Below are 16,845 nucleotides of genomic sequence, written 5' to 3'. Positions count from 1 at the left end.
GGAAGCCATGGTTTGAATCTATGTCTATGAAGCATTATAGTTATCTGGAACTGGGTGACTAATCAAATTTATTTGATTAAATCGCCATTTCAGTAAATATCTATTTTACTTAATCTGTTAAATAGATACAGACAGGGCTTATATTGAGCTGCATGAACACATGAAGTTAAACTAGACCGTAAAGTCACTTGGATAGTCTTTTTGCACATACTTACCACATTAAAGTCACAGCCCCTTGTCCAAGGAAGTGTCTAAACGGGTTAATAAATGTGGTGGATGTAAACATTTTTTTATCTTTTTCAAAAAAACTATGAGCAAATCATAAATTATAGATGGCTTCCTGGGATATCAAGATACACGCAAGGATATGGCAGGTTCACAGTTTTCCTAGTTATCTAAACGCTGCGGTATCTGAGGCTTTACCTCTGAACAACCCCTTTCATACCAAGAGAGATTAAAGAAATGATTTTGACAGTGAGACAATTCTTCCATCTTGATAATTTATGGCCTATTTGCTAGGCTATGCCATTAACCCTTAGGATACCGGAGTTGTTTTGTTTTCATTTTTCTTCCCTATCTTCCTTGAGCCATTACTTTGTTTATTTTTCCGTTCACAACTGTATGAGGGCTTTTTTTTTGCGGGACAAGTGGTACTTTCTAATGCCACCATTAATTATGGCTTACAATGTAGAGGGAAGCAGAAAAACAAATTCCAAACGGGATGGAATTGAAAACGCAATTATACGGATTTTGTTCGCACGGCGTTCCATTTGCGGCGAAAATAACCCAAGCCCTTCTTTCTCTGGGTCAGTACGATTACAACGATACCCCATAAGTCTATTTTATTTTTTTGTCTAAATAGTGTAAAAATAAATGTAAACTTTAAAAAAAAAAAAAAAAAAAAAGGGTTTTTTTTACATCACCATATTTTGACCCCCATAACCTTTTTACAGTTATATCTTCTGAGCTAATTTTTTGAGGGACAATCTGTAGTTTTTATTGATACCATTTTGGAGTGTGTGTGACTTTCTGATCAAATTTTATAATTTTTTTTTGGGTAAGAAGCAATGAAAAAAATGGCAAACTGGCAATTTTAACCACTTATCTCTGTTACGCCATTCCCCGTATTGGATTTTTTTTTTTTTTTATATACCAATGATGTTTATATTTTTTTGTTATTTAGGTATTTTCACTTTAATCTTTTTTTTTATATCTTTATTAATTTTCCAACTTGATGACATCATATACATATCATAATTATTTAAAGTCCCATTTATAGAAATCTCCCACCCGCCCCGCCCCCCCCCCCCTTAAAGAGAAAACAATTTAAATAAAAAATCTATACAATATAATTTATACCCAGATTTTTTTCTCCCCAAATTCTTAATTGATCCTTGCTCAAGTAATATATCTTTTCATAGTTAATTACCATACCCAACAGGCCCAAGCTTTTACAGCTGGCGGTTTATCGGAGTCCCACTCCCTAGCAATTATGATCCAATCTATTAAGAAAACACGAAGCATACACTTGCGATTTACACCTATTTTGGGACATTTATCAATTTGCTATTATTTGAAAGACCTGGTTCCAATACCTCTGAATTATAGGACAATTCAATATTAAGTGTAAAAAAAAAAAAAAAAAGAGCGATCCCTAGTACTTTTGTAAGCCTGAACTAATTGATGATAATGAAACCTATCCTCCCTCACTTTAATATCTTTAAACGTCTTAGGCTACTACTTTCACACTAGTGTTTTTTGCGGATCCGTCATGGATCTGCAAAAAAGCTTCCGTTACAATAATACAACCGCATGCATCCATCATGAACGGATCCGGTTGTATTATGTCTTCTACAGCCACGACGGATCCGTCTTTACCACCATTGAAAGTCAACGGAGGACGGATCAGTTTTCTATTGCGTCAGAGAAAACAGATCCGTCCCCATTGACTTACATTGTGTGCCAGAACGGATCAGTTTGGCTCAGTTTCGTCAGACGGACAGCAAAACGCTGCAGGAATGGAGACGGAACGGAGGCAAACTGATACATTCTGAGCGGATCCTTTTCCATTCAGAATGCATTAGGGCAAAACTGATCCGTTTTGGACCGCTTGTGAGAGCCCTGAACGAATCTCACAAACAGAAAGCCAAAACGCTAGTGTGAAAGTAGACTTAAACGTACGATGCAACACAGTGGTAATACAACCAAATCCAGAGTTTGCATTAATATCTTTCACTATGCAAAAATACACACCACAATGACTTATTGACCAACATACTTAACTGACCTTATGGGCAGGGATGAGATTTATAAGGATGGAATCCAACAATTCCTGTGTCACCCCATCACCTTCCATAGTAATGGAGCTCATCAAATCCAGCATGTGCATCTGTACCTTCTGGTTGTGGCTGTTACTGTATTAAAAAAAATACACAAAAAAACAAATCAAATATAAAAATAATTAGAATAATTTATGAAACTATACTTGAAGCGCTGGTATTTCCAGCACTCCCATAGAATTTAACAAAGAAAAGCATGCTTGACCGCCATGCCATTCCTACAAGGGAACAGAGGACCACTTGACGTTCTCACGAACAGTAGAGGGGGGGGGGGGGGGGGCCTGTATGGACTTGGTTAATAGATATACAGCTGCTGCTGTTTCTACATAGGGGGAATGAATCTCTTTAGTCATACATTTACTAAAATTTGATGAAACTGAGCAGCTCACACCGAAAAGCACACGCGCTGAACGTGAAAGGATGCATAACCATAAGGCTTCATGTACACAACTGTGAGGCCTCAAAAAAATGCTACCGTCTGGTTCCATATTTCTTACTTGCATCAGTAGAAAGGACTATTCTCTTCCGCAATGAGGACAAGTGTAAGAAGTTCTATAATTTGCAGAATTGCCATGCATATCTGCAAAAAAATATGGACGAGTGCATGGCCCCACAGAAATGAATGGGCCAAATAAATGCTTACGCAAGGATTAAAAATACACCTGTGTGCATGAGGCCTATGAACGTTGCTAAACCAATAAAAGTGAAGATAAACCCATGTTAACCATTTTATTGACATGACTTAATGTGGAGTAATAATGTGGGCTCAAATCTTTTCCAACCACTAGGTGGCAACCTCAGTCATGTGTGACACCGCAAAAGCAGGAACACAGGCAGTAATGATGGGCCTATAGGAAGGCCCCAGAACATGCATTATTCCATGGCCCTGAACAGATTATGCTGATAAGATATTTACTGGGAACTGCTCTTCTTGACCGAAATATCAAGGTGTCAAAGAACTGAAGTGGTGGAAACGTCAAACAGATTCTAACTTACTTTATAACAGAGAAGAGGGTCTTAAAAAGCTGAATAAAAATTTCATTGCAGTCTTCCAACTCAAAGCAAATGTTGTAAGATTTGACCCACGCTAAGTTCTGAAAATGAGAAATGGAAAGCACATTAGAAACACGACCGTGTCAATGATGAGAGCTGCGCCTCTCCTGACGTCTGCTTTAACAACCAATTGTATTCCCATTGTTATAATTCTGGAGCATCTATTCTTATGACTCTATAATGTACCATTCCTTATACAAGTGTGCAGAGAAGGTCCAGAGTGGTGTACCAGTTGGGGGGGGGGGGGGGTCCATGCACACTGACAGCAGTAATTGGATAATGTTAGGCTACCTTCACATTTGCGGCACAGCTCTCCGACAAGATGTTCCAGCATAGAATGCCAGGAATTGGCTGGACGAAAAACGTTGTGTGAAGCGTTTTTTGTCCAGCCGAATCCTGGCATACTTGTTGTGCGACATTGATGTTGCACAACAATTTTTATAATGATAGTCTATGGTGTCGCACTGCGCCATGCTGCAACTGACACGACAGTCATAGAAAAATCCATCTTGGATGGATTTTCTGCGACCGTCGCGTCACAATGCGACACCATAAAAAAAATTGTTGCGCGACATGTTGTCATGTAGCCCTAGCCTTAAAGGGGCAGGGAATAGTGGAGGTCACAGATAAGGGGACGGTCCCCTATGAAGGTCAGTGTTAAGGGGCGGGGTGCTGTGAAACTCACTGGTAAAGGGGCGGGGTGCTGTGAAACTCACTGGTAAAGGGGCGGGGTGCTGTGAAACTCACTGGTAAAGGGGCAGGGTGCTGTGAAACTCACTGGTAAAGGGGCAGGGTGCTGTGAAACTCACTGGTAAAGGGGCAGGGTGCTGTGAAACTCACTGGTAAAGGGGCAGGGTGCTGTGAAACTCACTGGTAAAGGGGCGGGGTGCTGTGAAACTCACTGGTAAAGGGGCGGGGTGCTGTGAAGGTCAAGGTTAAGGGGATGGGCTGCTGTGGAGATCCCATTTTAAGGAGACAGGGTACTGTGGGGGGGCTCTGGAGTTAAGCTGCCCCTTTAATAGTGACCCCTACCCAGTTATCGTTGGCCTCCACAGCGCCCTACCCTTTAAGGCTAGGGCTACAAGACGACATGGGTCGCACCAATGTCGAGCAACAATTTTCTATAATGATAGGCTATGGTGCCAAGATGGATTTTTCTGCGACTGTCGCAGTCACAGCATGTCGCAGTGCAACACCATGGACTATCATTAGAAAAATTGTCGCGCAACATCGGTGTGACTTTAATGTAGCAGTGTAGTTGTGCCCTATGTGTCGTGAGACTTATTGTCGTCGTGTAGCCCTAGCCTAAAGCTGACCTACAGCAGTGAAGAAAAATGGCTAGGTTGTTATGGAAACCTGGAGTAAAACTGTGTATATGTGGAGACTAAGGGCCTGCGAGCTTCTATTGGCTGATAAGGGACATGTGACCGTGTGTATGGCAGTTGGGATATAAAGAGAAAGACTTGCAGGCTTGTATTGGCTACTGCAGGTCATTTTTGGGAAATATCTCAGGAACGGTACATCCTAGAGAGCTGAGACCCGGTCTAAAACCTTCCCGGACGCCTGGTGTACCTGTATGAAGATCAGTCCGGTCGTTTGGTTGCGCATAAAGAACAGATGGACAGACAAACGTATTTTTAGATAGTTAGGTCCATATATATTTGGACAGAGAAAATTTTTCTAATCTTTGTTCTGTACATTACCACAATGGATTTTGAACAAAACAATTCAGATGCAATTGAAGTTCAGACTTTCAGCTTTAATTCAGTGGGTTGAACAAAATGATTGGCAATGACGGCCTGAAGTCTTGAACTCATGGACATCACCAGACGCTGTGTTTCCTCCTGTTTAATGCTCTGCTCGACCTTTACTGCAGCGGTTTTCAGTTGCTGTTTGTCGGATTTTCTGTCTGATGTTTAGTCTTTAACAAGTGAAAAGCTCTATTGGGTTCAGATCCGGAGACTGACTCGGCCATTCAAGAATACCCCACTTCTTTGCTTTAATAAACTCCTCTGTTGCTTTGGCTTTATGTTTTGGGTCATTGTCCATCTGTATTATGAAACGCAGAGCAATCAGTTTGGCTGGATCTGAGCACACAGTATGTCTCTGAAAACCTCAGAATTCATCCGGCTGCTTCTGTCCTGTGTCACATCATCAATAAACACTAGGGACCCAGTGCCACTGGCAGCCATGCATGCCCGAGCCATCACATTGCCTCCGCCATGTTTTACAGATGATGTGGTATGCTTTGGATCATGAGCTGTACCGTGTCTTCACCATACTTTTTTCTTTCCATCATTCTGGTAGAGGTTGATCTTGGTTTCATCTGTCCAAAGAATGTTCTTCCAGAAGTGTGCTGGTTTTTTAAGGCTACTTTCACACTGGTGTTTTGGCTTTCCGTTTGTGAGATCCGTTCAGGGCTCTCACAATCGGTCCAAAATGGATCAGTTTTGCCTTAATGCATTCTGAATGGAAAAGGATCCGCTCAGAATCTATCAGTTTGCCTTCGTTCCGTCTCCATTCCACTTTGGAGACGGACATCTAAACTCTGCTTGCAGTGTTTTGGTGTCAGTCTGATGAAACCGAGCCAAACGGATCAGTCCTGGCACACAATGTAAGTCAATGGGGACGGATCCGTTTTCTATGACACAATCTGGCACAATAGAAAACAGATCCGTCCTCTGACTTTCAATGGTGTTCAAGACGGATCAGTCTTGGCTATGTTAAAGATAATACAAACGGATCCGTTCTGAACGGATGCACACGGTTGTATTATCTGAACGGATACATCCATGACGGATCCACACAAACCGCAAGTGTAAAAGTAGCCTAAGATGTTTTTTTAGCATAGTCCAATCCATCCTTCATATTCTTGAGGCTTATGAGTGGCTTGCACCATGCAGTGAACGGTGGTAGATTTGGATATTGATACGCCTATATCCTGGAGAGTGTTGTTCACTTGGTTGGCTGTTGTGAAGGGGTTTCTCTTCTTTGAGTCAGTTGTCCAATTACTTTTGCTCCCTTTGAAAACAAGGTGCCAAAAGTAAAGGAACTGACACTCCTAAACCCTTCATCCAATTTTAATGTGGATACCCTCAAATGACAGCTATAAGTCTGGCCTTTAGGCCTATGTCCATTATATAACTATAACTTGATTATGTTTTAGTAAACAGATAAAAACTAAATTTGTGTCAGTGTCCAAATATATATGGACCTAACTGTATATACTAGCAGAAGGACCCGGCTTCGCACGGGTATATTTCATCTAATGTTTGTGTCGTTAAAAGATATCACCATAACAGTGACCTGACCACTACAGCACCACGCCCCTTTAACAGTGAACTCCACAGCCCCTCGCCCCTTAACACTGACCACCCTCCACACACAGTGCCCCGCCACTTTAAAATGGGACCTCCACAGCAGCCCATCCCCTAACTTTGATCTTCACAGCAGCCCGTCCCTTTAACCGTGAGTTTCACAGCACCCCACTCCCTTGACAGTGACCTCCTCAGTGGCCTGTACCTTTAACAGTGACCACCACAGCGCCCTGCCCCTTTAATGCTAGAGCTACATGACGATGTGTTGCACAACATTTTGTCTCAACTTTTATAATGATAGGCTACGGTGTCGTAAATGCCACATGCTGCAATACAACAGTCGCAAAAAAATAAAATAAAAAAATCGATCCAAGATGGATGCATGTAGCAGTGTAGTTGTGCCCTATATGTCTTGTGCGACTTATTGTCATCGTGTAGCCCTAGCCTAAAGAGGACCTACAGCAGTGAAGAAAATAGGCTGGGTTGTTATGGAAACCTGGAGTAAATCTGTATGTATGTGGAGACTAAGGGCCTGCAAGCTTCTATTGGCTGATAAGGGTCATGTGACCGTGTGTATGGCAGTTGGGATATGAAGAGAAAGACTTGCAGGCTTGTATTGGCTAATGCAGGTCATTTTTGGGGAATATCTCGGTCTAATACCTTCCCAGACACCTGATGTACCTGTGTGCCAAATTTGGTGAAGATCAGTCCAGTCGTGCATAAAGAACAGAAAATATATATATATATATATAGCGCATGCTTGAGAAAGGCTCGCAAGAGCTGAAACGTCGCAAACTTTGCCATAACATGGGTGAATAAACTGCTTTGATTTTTTTCATCACATATTGGAGTGCAGTCCTGCTTTCTATTCGATTATACTATTGGGGATTGCCGTTGCCCCCCTTTTGGACATTGCACCAACTTGCCAGGTTGGTGCTCCCGTTGGACTTTCTTTTATATATATATATATATATATATATATATATATATATATATATATATATATATATATATATATATATTTATTTATTTGGGATCGACCGATATTGATTTTTTTAGGGCCGATACCGATAATTTGTGAACTTTCAGGCCGATAGCCGATAATTTATACCGATATTCTGGGAATTTTCATTTTTGGGAAAAAAAATAAAAAATTCCTACACAAATCTACTGAAAAATTAATATGTTTATTGTTAATGTGTCTTTTTTTTTATAAATCTTTCTTTTTCATTTACACTTAATATTTTTGTGTTTTTTTCTTTTTTTTTTTACTAACTTTTAGCCCCCTTAGGGACTAGAACCCTTGTCCTATTCACCCTGATAGATCTCTTTGTGCACACAGCAGCAGGGAGCTGAACATGGCAGCCAGTGCTTCAGTACCGTCCTGGCTGCCATGGTAACCGATCGGAGCCCCAGGATTACACAGCTGGGGCTCCGATCGGAGGAGGAGGGGATCCTGTGGCCACTGCCACCAATGATTAATACTGGGGGGGGGGGGGGGGGCTTGGGTGGGGGGCGCACTGCGCCACCAACGTTTTTAATACTGGGATGGGGGTAAGGGGAAGCACTGCGCCACCAATGAAGAGAAATCTCTAATTCATATATAGAAGGCGGGAGCTGGCTGCAGAAACACATAGCCGGCTCCCGACCTCTATGAGCGGTGGCTGCGATCCGTGGCACCTAAGGGGTTAACTACCGCAGATCGCAGCTACCGCTCATAGAGGTCGGGAGCCGGCTATGTGATTCTGCAGCCAGCTCCCGCCTCCTATATATGAATTAATTGTAAGCCCTCACGGGCAGGGCCCTCTCTCCTTCTGTACCAGTTTGTAACTTGTCCTGTTTATGATTAGTGCAATTGTCTGTATTATGTATGTGCACCCCTTATCATATGTACAGCGCTATGGAATGAATGGCGCTTTAATAATAAATAATAATAATTAATAAAAGACTTAGGCTACTTTCACACCTGCGTTAGGTGCGGATCCGTCTGGTATCTGCACAGACGGATCCGCACCTATAATGCAAACGCTTAGATCCGTTCAGAACAGATCAGTTTGCATTACCATGAAAAAAAAAAAAAAAAAAAATTTTTTTTTTTTTGTTCATGATAATGCAAACTGATCCGTTTTGACTTTACATTGAAAGTCAATGGGGGACGGATCCGTTTGAAAATTGAGCCATACTGTGTCATCTTCAAACGGATCCGTCCCCATTGACTTACATTGTAAGTCTGGACGGATCCGTTTGCCTCCGCACGGCCAGGCGGACACCCGAAAGCTGCGTTCAGGGGTCCGCCTGCTGAGCGGAGCGGAGGACAAACGGTGCCAAACTGATGCATTCTGAGCGGATCCGCCTCCACTCAGAATGCATTAGGGCTGGACGGATCCGTTCGGGGCCGCTTGTGAGAGCCTTCAAACGGAACTCACAAGCGGAGCCCCGAACGCTAGTGTGAAAGTAGCCTTATCTTCATTTTGTCCTCTCGCCTCTAATTGGCGACAGCACAGGGGGAGGAGACACTGCTTCTTTCTCCCCTGTGCTGCTGAGGGAACACGGAGAGCACTGACAGCAGCGCGTTCTGTGTTCCCAATACGTTATCGGTATATCGGCAAAATAGATGCCAATACCGATAACTGTCAAAATCCTGAATATCGGCCAATAATATCGGTAAAACCCTCGATCCCTAATATATATATATATATATATATATATATATATATATATCTCGGAGTCACACAAACAATTGACATGCTGAGGATTTTTAAAATCCGCACAGCAGGCCAATTTCCAAATATAGGAAATTTCACCCAATTTGCTTGTACTGTATTATGATGCAGTTTTTCAGCATGAAAACCTGTGTAGAAAAACCACGCGCCATCTGTACCATGTGCAGCTATCCTTACACCTCCAACACACATCAGTTCTGAAAGTTTACTGCCAAGATAGAGGAGACCTTAACTGCTGAAGAACAGACCTCTCTCCATCAGCAGAAAGGAGCCAGTCTTCATGGGTAGCAATCACAGAGGCATAATGGCAGCATATGGCATGTCTTCATGATGTGCAGTGCACACGTAAACAAAAAAAAAAAATATTATATTAACCAAGTTGCAGATAAAAACGCTCCTAACTAGCAGCTGCCTGGTATCTCCTTTTTTTCCCCCATAAGAAATTCCCTCTAAAATGCAAATGTCTAGATTGGGCATAAGGAGGACAACAAGGCTAGATCAAACCCTGCTGTCTTAGTGACAAAAGCTTTAGCAGAGGATGTTGTAGATGGAAAAACACTACAGCTGTCAAAGAACATGCGTGCTGTAGGCACAGATCAGAGCAGGAAACTGCAGACACCGACCAGCAGAGGGCGCAGTGAGCGCAGTAAAAGGGGATAATAGGTGGCAATGGCTGCAAGGCCTCTGTGTACAAGATAAAGGCAATATAGGCCTACTCTAAGTACAGTACAATGGCTGCACTGTAACAAAACATGGGCATGATACTGGCACCTTAAAGCGCCTGTGCGACCACTACAGGGAGGGATCCCAAAATGTCCCAATTGTACATCTTTAACTGTTCAGGCTAAGGACCCATCATGAGATGTAGTTAGTAACTGGGTAGGCGCTACTATGTGATCACTGCTATAAGATTAGCACCATAGTACTGAAGAACAACAAGGGCATAATAGCAAAGTATTCAGCAGCACAAAAAATAAAAATAAAATAAAAATAAATAAAATCAGACCATGTTGTATATTCAGCGTTTTTCATTTCTATGGATCCCTGGCTTCATAGAAGTGAACGGGCCTTCAGTGAAAAACAGATTGCATCTGGATGCAAAGCGTTTTTTCACTGCGGGTAGCTAGGAGATGTAGATTGTTATTCCTCCGGTTTGTTTTCCACGCACATGAAAAGCGCATCAAAAACTAAAACACTGAACGCAATCGCAGACAAAACTGACTGAACTTGCACACAAAACCATCAGTTTTTCCTGAAAAGATCCTGACACAATACGCAACGCTCGTGTGAAGGAGGTTTCCATCAGGAGAGCTTTTTGGTGTAATCACCAGCATCTGCTTTTACCGTTTTATTTTTTATTATTATAGCAAAATTTTACACAGGCATTTTTTTTAATTAGAGAGATACCCAATGTAGGGGAAAAAACACTATTCCCAGAGCATGCTGCATTTTCAAATAAAGCCACAAATGCAGTGCAAAAAAAAAAAAAAAAAAAAGAAGCTGTAAACATGAGTGAGTTTCGTAACTTATTAAAGACTTTAAGTGTATTTTCCTGACTACATAGAGAGATGACCTATCCTAAGAAGGGCTTATGCACACAAGCATTTTTCGTCCACATCTGATATGCAATTTTTGGGGGTCAGATGCAGACTCATTCACTTAAATGGGGCAGCAAAAGATGCGGACAACACACCGAGTGCTGTCTGCATCCATTTGTCCATTCCATGGCCCCACAAAAATATAGAGAATGTGTCCTATTCTTGTCCACATTACAGACAAGGATAGGACTGTTCTATTATAGCCCAGACGTTCCGCTCTGCAAAATGCTGAACGCACACAGCCGGTATCCATGTTTTGCGGGTCGACAATTTGCGGTCGTGTGAATGAGCTCTGAGTCATATCAGCTCGGTGAGGGTCAGACTCCTGTCTGAAAAGGCTGTGGTGTTAGCACCGTGTCCTCTCCGATACTTTGTGGCGGTGCAGTGTAATTACAACCATTTGTCTAATTCACAAGAATGGAGGAGGAAGCTGTAATCACACTGCACCACTACTACACTCCGGATGGCAAGCAGGTATACACGGATGAGGATGCAGCCTCTTCAAGCAGCTGATCGGCACTGGTGACAGGAGTCTGACTACCGCCAAGCTGATACTGATACCTGTAGACTGGACAACCCCTTTAAAAAGTGGGAAAAAAGCAAAAATAGTGTGAAACCAGCCTTATGGTGTTTTACTAATGCACTGGTGGTTTTGTGTTTAGGATTCTGTGTTTAGGTATAGTGCAGTAATGACCAAATGTAAAAATTTGTCTGTAAACCTTTAGGGTGGCCTCACACGAGGCGGATTACGTGTGGTTTTTCAACCCATATTTTCATTCAAAAAACAGCAGCATAAAACAGTACCAACAAAGTGTATGCGATCAGACAAATCTCATGCACACTAGGGCTGAAACGATTCATCGACTTTATCGATAATATTCTAGAACTGGATTCGTTGTCAACGAATCCAGTTATCAAATAATCGCCAATTCGTTGCTATGCGGGCGGTTTACTTTATATCAGCGCATCTTTATTTTACCTTACAATGAACCTCCAGTAACAGGCAGAGCGGGCGGCGGCGTAACGTCACTTACTCACGTGACGCGCCTGCTCCGCCTGAGTCATTCATAAAGTGGGCGGAGCAGGCGCGTCACGTGAGTGAGTGACGTTACGCTGCCGCCCACTCTGCCTGTTACCGGAGCTTCATTGTATTTGATTTTGTAAGGTATTAAAGATCAATTCATAGCGCTGATTTAAAGGTTAAAGTAAAAGTTACTGCAGGGTAACTGTTAAGGAATACTCTTTAGATATTGCTGTGAGCGGCGGGGCCGGTGTATTTGGACACGGGAGACACTGTTATGGGGGAGATCTGAGGATGACACATATAGCATAATATGCTATACAGTGTCATCCACAGATCCCCTCCATAACAGCGCGTCATCCACAGATCCCCCATAAAAGTTAAACTTGCAAGATCATACTTGTCTATCTCAAGTACATCCACACCATCGGAACGCCTCTTCTCTGCTACAGGCAACATAGCGTGTAAGAAGAGAGCTAGCCTCAGCCCCTAACCATGTGGACATGTTGTCTTTTTTACATTGTAGTGGAAAATTTTTATAATTATGTAACTCCTAAATTTGTTTTACTATGGCCTTCGAACATAATTTTTCATGTAAAATCATATAAACCCCTTTGTCATTTTGGTGTTTTTTCCCAATTAATAGAAGAAATTATCGACAACTAATTGATTATTCAAATAATCGTTAGCTGCAGTCCTAATGCACACTGCTTTTTTCTTAGGTGCGGAAATTGACCTGCCGTGCAGATTTTAAAAACTGCAGCATGTCAATTGTTGTTGCATTTTCCTTGTGCCGATTTCGCCCTTTTAGATCTGTGGAAAATCCACATCACCCACACATTAAACCACGATGAACAGTGAGGGTTTATGTGCATTTTTGTGTGGCTTTGGTGCACATTGTAGATTTTCTGCACACCCATAAAGCTGGAAATAAATAAATACTTTAGACTTTGAGAAAAACAAAGACACCCCTGCAGCCGATGCTATTCTGTTCCTTCTAAAACCAGTACGCAGATCACGGGATGCTTGTATAGAAGAAGCACATGGTATAAAAGTGCTACACGTACAGGCCACCTTGGGGTTTCTAGTTTATACTTTTGGCATCTATCCCAGTAATCAGGACACAAGTACATACCTCAAGTAGGTAAAAGTATCTGTTGAACTGTGGGCTTTTAGTGTCTTCTAGACCTTTCAATTGCCTTGTTATAAACAAGAATATATCCTGAAGAAAGAAAACACAAGAACGCACTAAATAAAGACTAATGAGATCCAACTTACAGGGAAGCATACATTGGACGGCTATAGCAAAATGCAAAAAACATAACGCAACATTAAAATAAGTCAATAAAAAATAAATAAAAGGGGTCTCAGTTATAAGTCCTCCGTATACATGTACTCATTGCTCCCCACCCACCCTTTTCAGTGACTGCAATTCTGTTCCACATTATGCGGAACGGAATTGTGGACCCATTCATTTCTATGGGGCCGCACTATGTGCTGCCCGGATCCGGAAATGCGGATTGCGGACAAGAAACTGTATATTCTATTATAGTGCCGGCGATATGTGGCCCGCAAAATGCGGAACGCACAGTGCCGGTGTCCGTGTTTTGTGGAACCGCAAAACACATACGGACGTGTGAATGGACCCTAAGGCTGCGTTCACACTTCAGTTATTTCCATCAGTTATTGTGAGCCAAACCAGGTGCGGGTCAAAAAACACAGAATAGGAGCAGATCTTTCCATTATAACTTCTCTCCGAGTCGGCTTCACTACTGGTTTTAGATCACAATAACTGACCAAATAAGTGGGAACTAAGCCGAAGGCCTCATTCAGACGGCCCTATGTTTTGCAGTTGGCCCCGTGTGCGTTACGCATTTAGGGGAATGCACACTGCCAGTCCTATGATAGAAATGTCTATTCTTGTTAGCAATTGCAGACAAGAATAGGACCTGCTCTATCTTTTTAACTGGGCTTCGGAACGGAAGCACGGTTGCAGACAGCATACGCTGTTCTGTTCGCATCTTCTGCGGGCCCATGGTAATGAACGGGTCGGGTCCACATCTGATCCGCAAACTTGCAGACACTAACATATGGCTGTCAGAATAAGCCCTAAAGCACGTCAATTTATTTTCCACTAATCTTGGTAAACGTGTTGCAGTTGAACAATAATGGCTAACTGGAGCCCCATGGCACATGTGCCCTTTTAGTGCTCTACGTACTGCCCTAGGATCTGCTCCTCCCTCTGTACAGTGTGTGCTATAAATATATGATCTGCAGAACTCAGGTTCCCAGTCCTCAAAAACCTCAACGAGCCAGTAGCTTTATAAGACATTACCTTTAATTTGTCATGTGAGGTGTACGGTGCTTCTGGTGCATATATCCTGAAGATGTCAGCCAAACAGCAGGCCACGAGCAGGCGGACATCTTTATTTGGATTCCTGAGGAAGAACTCAGACGAGAGGTGCAAGGCTAAAGGCATATATTGCTGTTTTTCATCTTCTGAATCCTGGTCCATATCCATAAACGTTTTAACCACCATCTAAGCAAAAAAAAGAAAATTAGGTATATCATCTGCAGTGATAATCACAGAAACCAGATATGCGAATCACCATGCCTAAACTAAGAACATACCCTGAATGGTCACTATCGAGACACCCATCTAGTGGTGTGCTGGGCCTTCAGAACCATAGCAGATCAATGTGGCATTGACTCTACTAGGCTCTGAAATTGTTCTGCAGGAGTACTGGTCCATGTGGATAGGATAGCTACACACAGGTGCTGTAAATTACATGGAGGTACTGACATGGCCTGACCAGCCCGTTCTACTCCATCCCAGAGAAGCTCTATATAAGCATAGAAAACTCATTGTCATGTTCCTGGAAGCAATGGATGACTACAAGACGCCTATGGTACGGTGCACGGTCCTCCTGCCACAGGATAAACAGATGTCATGAAGGGGAGAACTTGGTCATCCACATGCTCAGGTAAGCCCTACTGTCCAAATGACCGTCCACAGGTTTCAGACCTACCAGGGTGTGCCACCCATTACCACCCCATACCATTACTCCACCAGCTTAAAAGCAGATGTCACTAATAAAGTGGTCATTTAGTATATACATCCATATCACAACCTGCATTCTTATCTAGGTATGATCCTGATGGCAGCCTGTATTATACACTCACCATTCTGCAGGCTACACTCCATAAATCATCCGCCATTGTCTGCTGCCTATATGTGGTGAGAAGGGTCGGGAATTACCCATTTACCATGGCTAGCCACCAGAGCCATCACCTGTCTTCGAAAACAACTCAATGTGTTACTGGTTAAAAGCAAAGTCTCCTACAGACTACATATGGCGCCGGACACAATCATTACCAAACCAGAATGTGAATGACATGAACGCTCATCAGGCCTAACAGGATGCCCCTCAGCATAACACTGAGAAGTACTACACTGCACAAGTACTACAGCAATCAAGCTCATGGAAGTTAAGGTCCTCAAATGGGACTAAAATGAAATGGAAAAAAATAAATAAAATTGCAACAAATACCCGCTCCATTCAAATGCTTGTAATTACACTACGCCGCTGCTACACATGAGATGACGCATAGTGTAAAGACCAGGAAGCGGCTTCCATGGAGTCGGACCCCTACCGATCTGATATTGATAACCTATCGTGAGGATAGGTCATCAATAGTAAAAGCCCGGACAATCCCTTTAATACTGCATTGAATGATAAACTGGATACTCTGCACACAGTACTCACAGACAGTATAGAAACGCATATTGAAAGGTACGTGTATAACCCTGCAGACACCGTACAGAATAAGGCTACTTTCACACTAGCGTTCGGAGCGGATCCGTCTGATGTTTCATCAGACGGATCCGCTCCGATAATGCAGACGTTCGCATCCGTTCAGAACGGATGCGTCTGCATTAAAACTTAGAAAATTTTCTAAGTGTGAAAGTTGTCTGAGCGGATCCGTTCAGACTTTACATTGTAAGTCAATGGGGAACGGATCCGCTTGAAGATTGAGCCATATGGTGTCATCTTCAAGCGGATCCGCCCCCATTGACTTACATTGTAAGTCTGGACGGATCCGCTCGCCTCCGCACGGCCAGGCGGACACCCGAACGCTGCAAGCAGCGTTCAGGTGTCCGCTCACTGAGCGGAGCGGAGGCTGAACGCTGGCAGGCGGATGCATTCTCAGTGGATCCGCCTCCACTGAGAATGCATTGGGGCCAGACGGATGCGTTCGGGGCCGCTCGTGAGCCCCTTCAAACGGAGCGCACGAGCGGACACCCGAACGCTAGTGTGAAAGTAGCCTTACCTACCTCTGCACTCGTGGCCACATACATTTAGGCCCCTTTCACATGAGCGAGTTTTCCACACAGGAGCGTTGCGTGAAGTGAACGCACAGCACCCGCACTGAATCCTGACCCATTCATTTCAATGGGTCTGTGTACATTAGCATTTTTTTTTTTTCATGCATCAGTTCTGCGTTGCGTGAGAATCGCAGCAGGTTCTATATTCTGCGTTTTTCACACAGCCCTCACCCCATAGAAGTGAACGGGGCTTCAGTGAAAAACGCATTGCATCCGGAAGCAAGTGAACTGGCTTGCAAAATGGTGCGAGTTTCACTGAGCGCACCCCGAGCCAATCCATATCATTCGTGTGAAAGAGGCCTAAATCTATGTCGGGCGAACCTGCAGATTCTGACTGATCATCTAGTGCCCTCTCAAGGCTTCCCCGATGGCTGAAGTCAGAGGACATACGAGTCAGGGAAGCCTTC

At 43.1% G+C, this 16,845-nt stretch overlaps 1 protein-coding gene across 3 annotated transcripts in view; it reads right to left on the bottom strand.

The window, feature by feature from the left end:
- The window catches only part of PDS5A (PDS5 cohesin associated factor A), a 94,202-nt gene that overhangs the window by 47,019 nt on the left and 30,338 nt on the right, over positions 1-16,845 (bottom strand). For 2 of the 3 annotated variants that reach the window (XM_040418959.1, XM_040418958.1), the window contains 4 exons: positions 14,387-14,590; positions 13,187-13,273; positions 3,336-3,433; positions 2,288-2,414 (listed from right to left, as the gene is read on the bottom strand). In XM_040418959.1, coding sequence (XP_040274893.1) covers positions 2,288-2,414; positions 3,336-3,433; positions 13,187-13,273; positions 14,387-14,590 — 516 coding nt within the window. Of the gene's footprint in view, positions 1-215; positions 252-2,287; positions 2,415-3,335; positions 3,434-13,186; positions 13,274-14,386; positions 14,591-16,845 lie in introns of all 3 variants that reach the window. The other variant, XM_040418957.1, reaches the window with a different exon arrangement.

The sequence above is a fragment of the Bufo bufo genome, chromosome 2 (assembly GCF_905171765.1).
Source record: "Bufo bufo chromosome 2, aBufBuf1.1, whole genome shotgun sequence".
NCBI lineage: Eukaryota > Metazoa > Chordata > Amphibia > Anura > Bufonidae > Bufo > Bufo bufo.
Note: the sequence above shows the minus strand (reverse complement) of the source record. Positions and strands in the feature narration are given on the sequence as shown.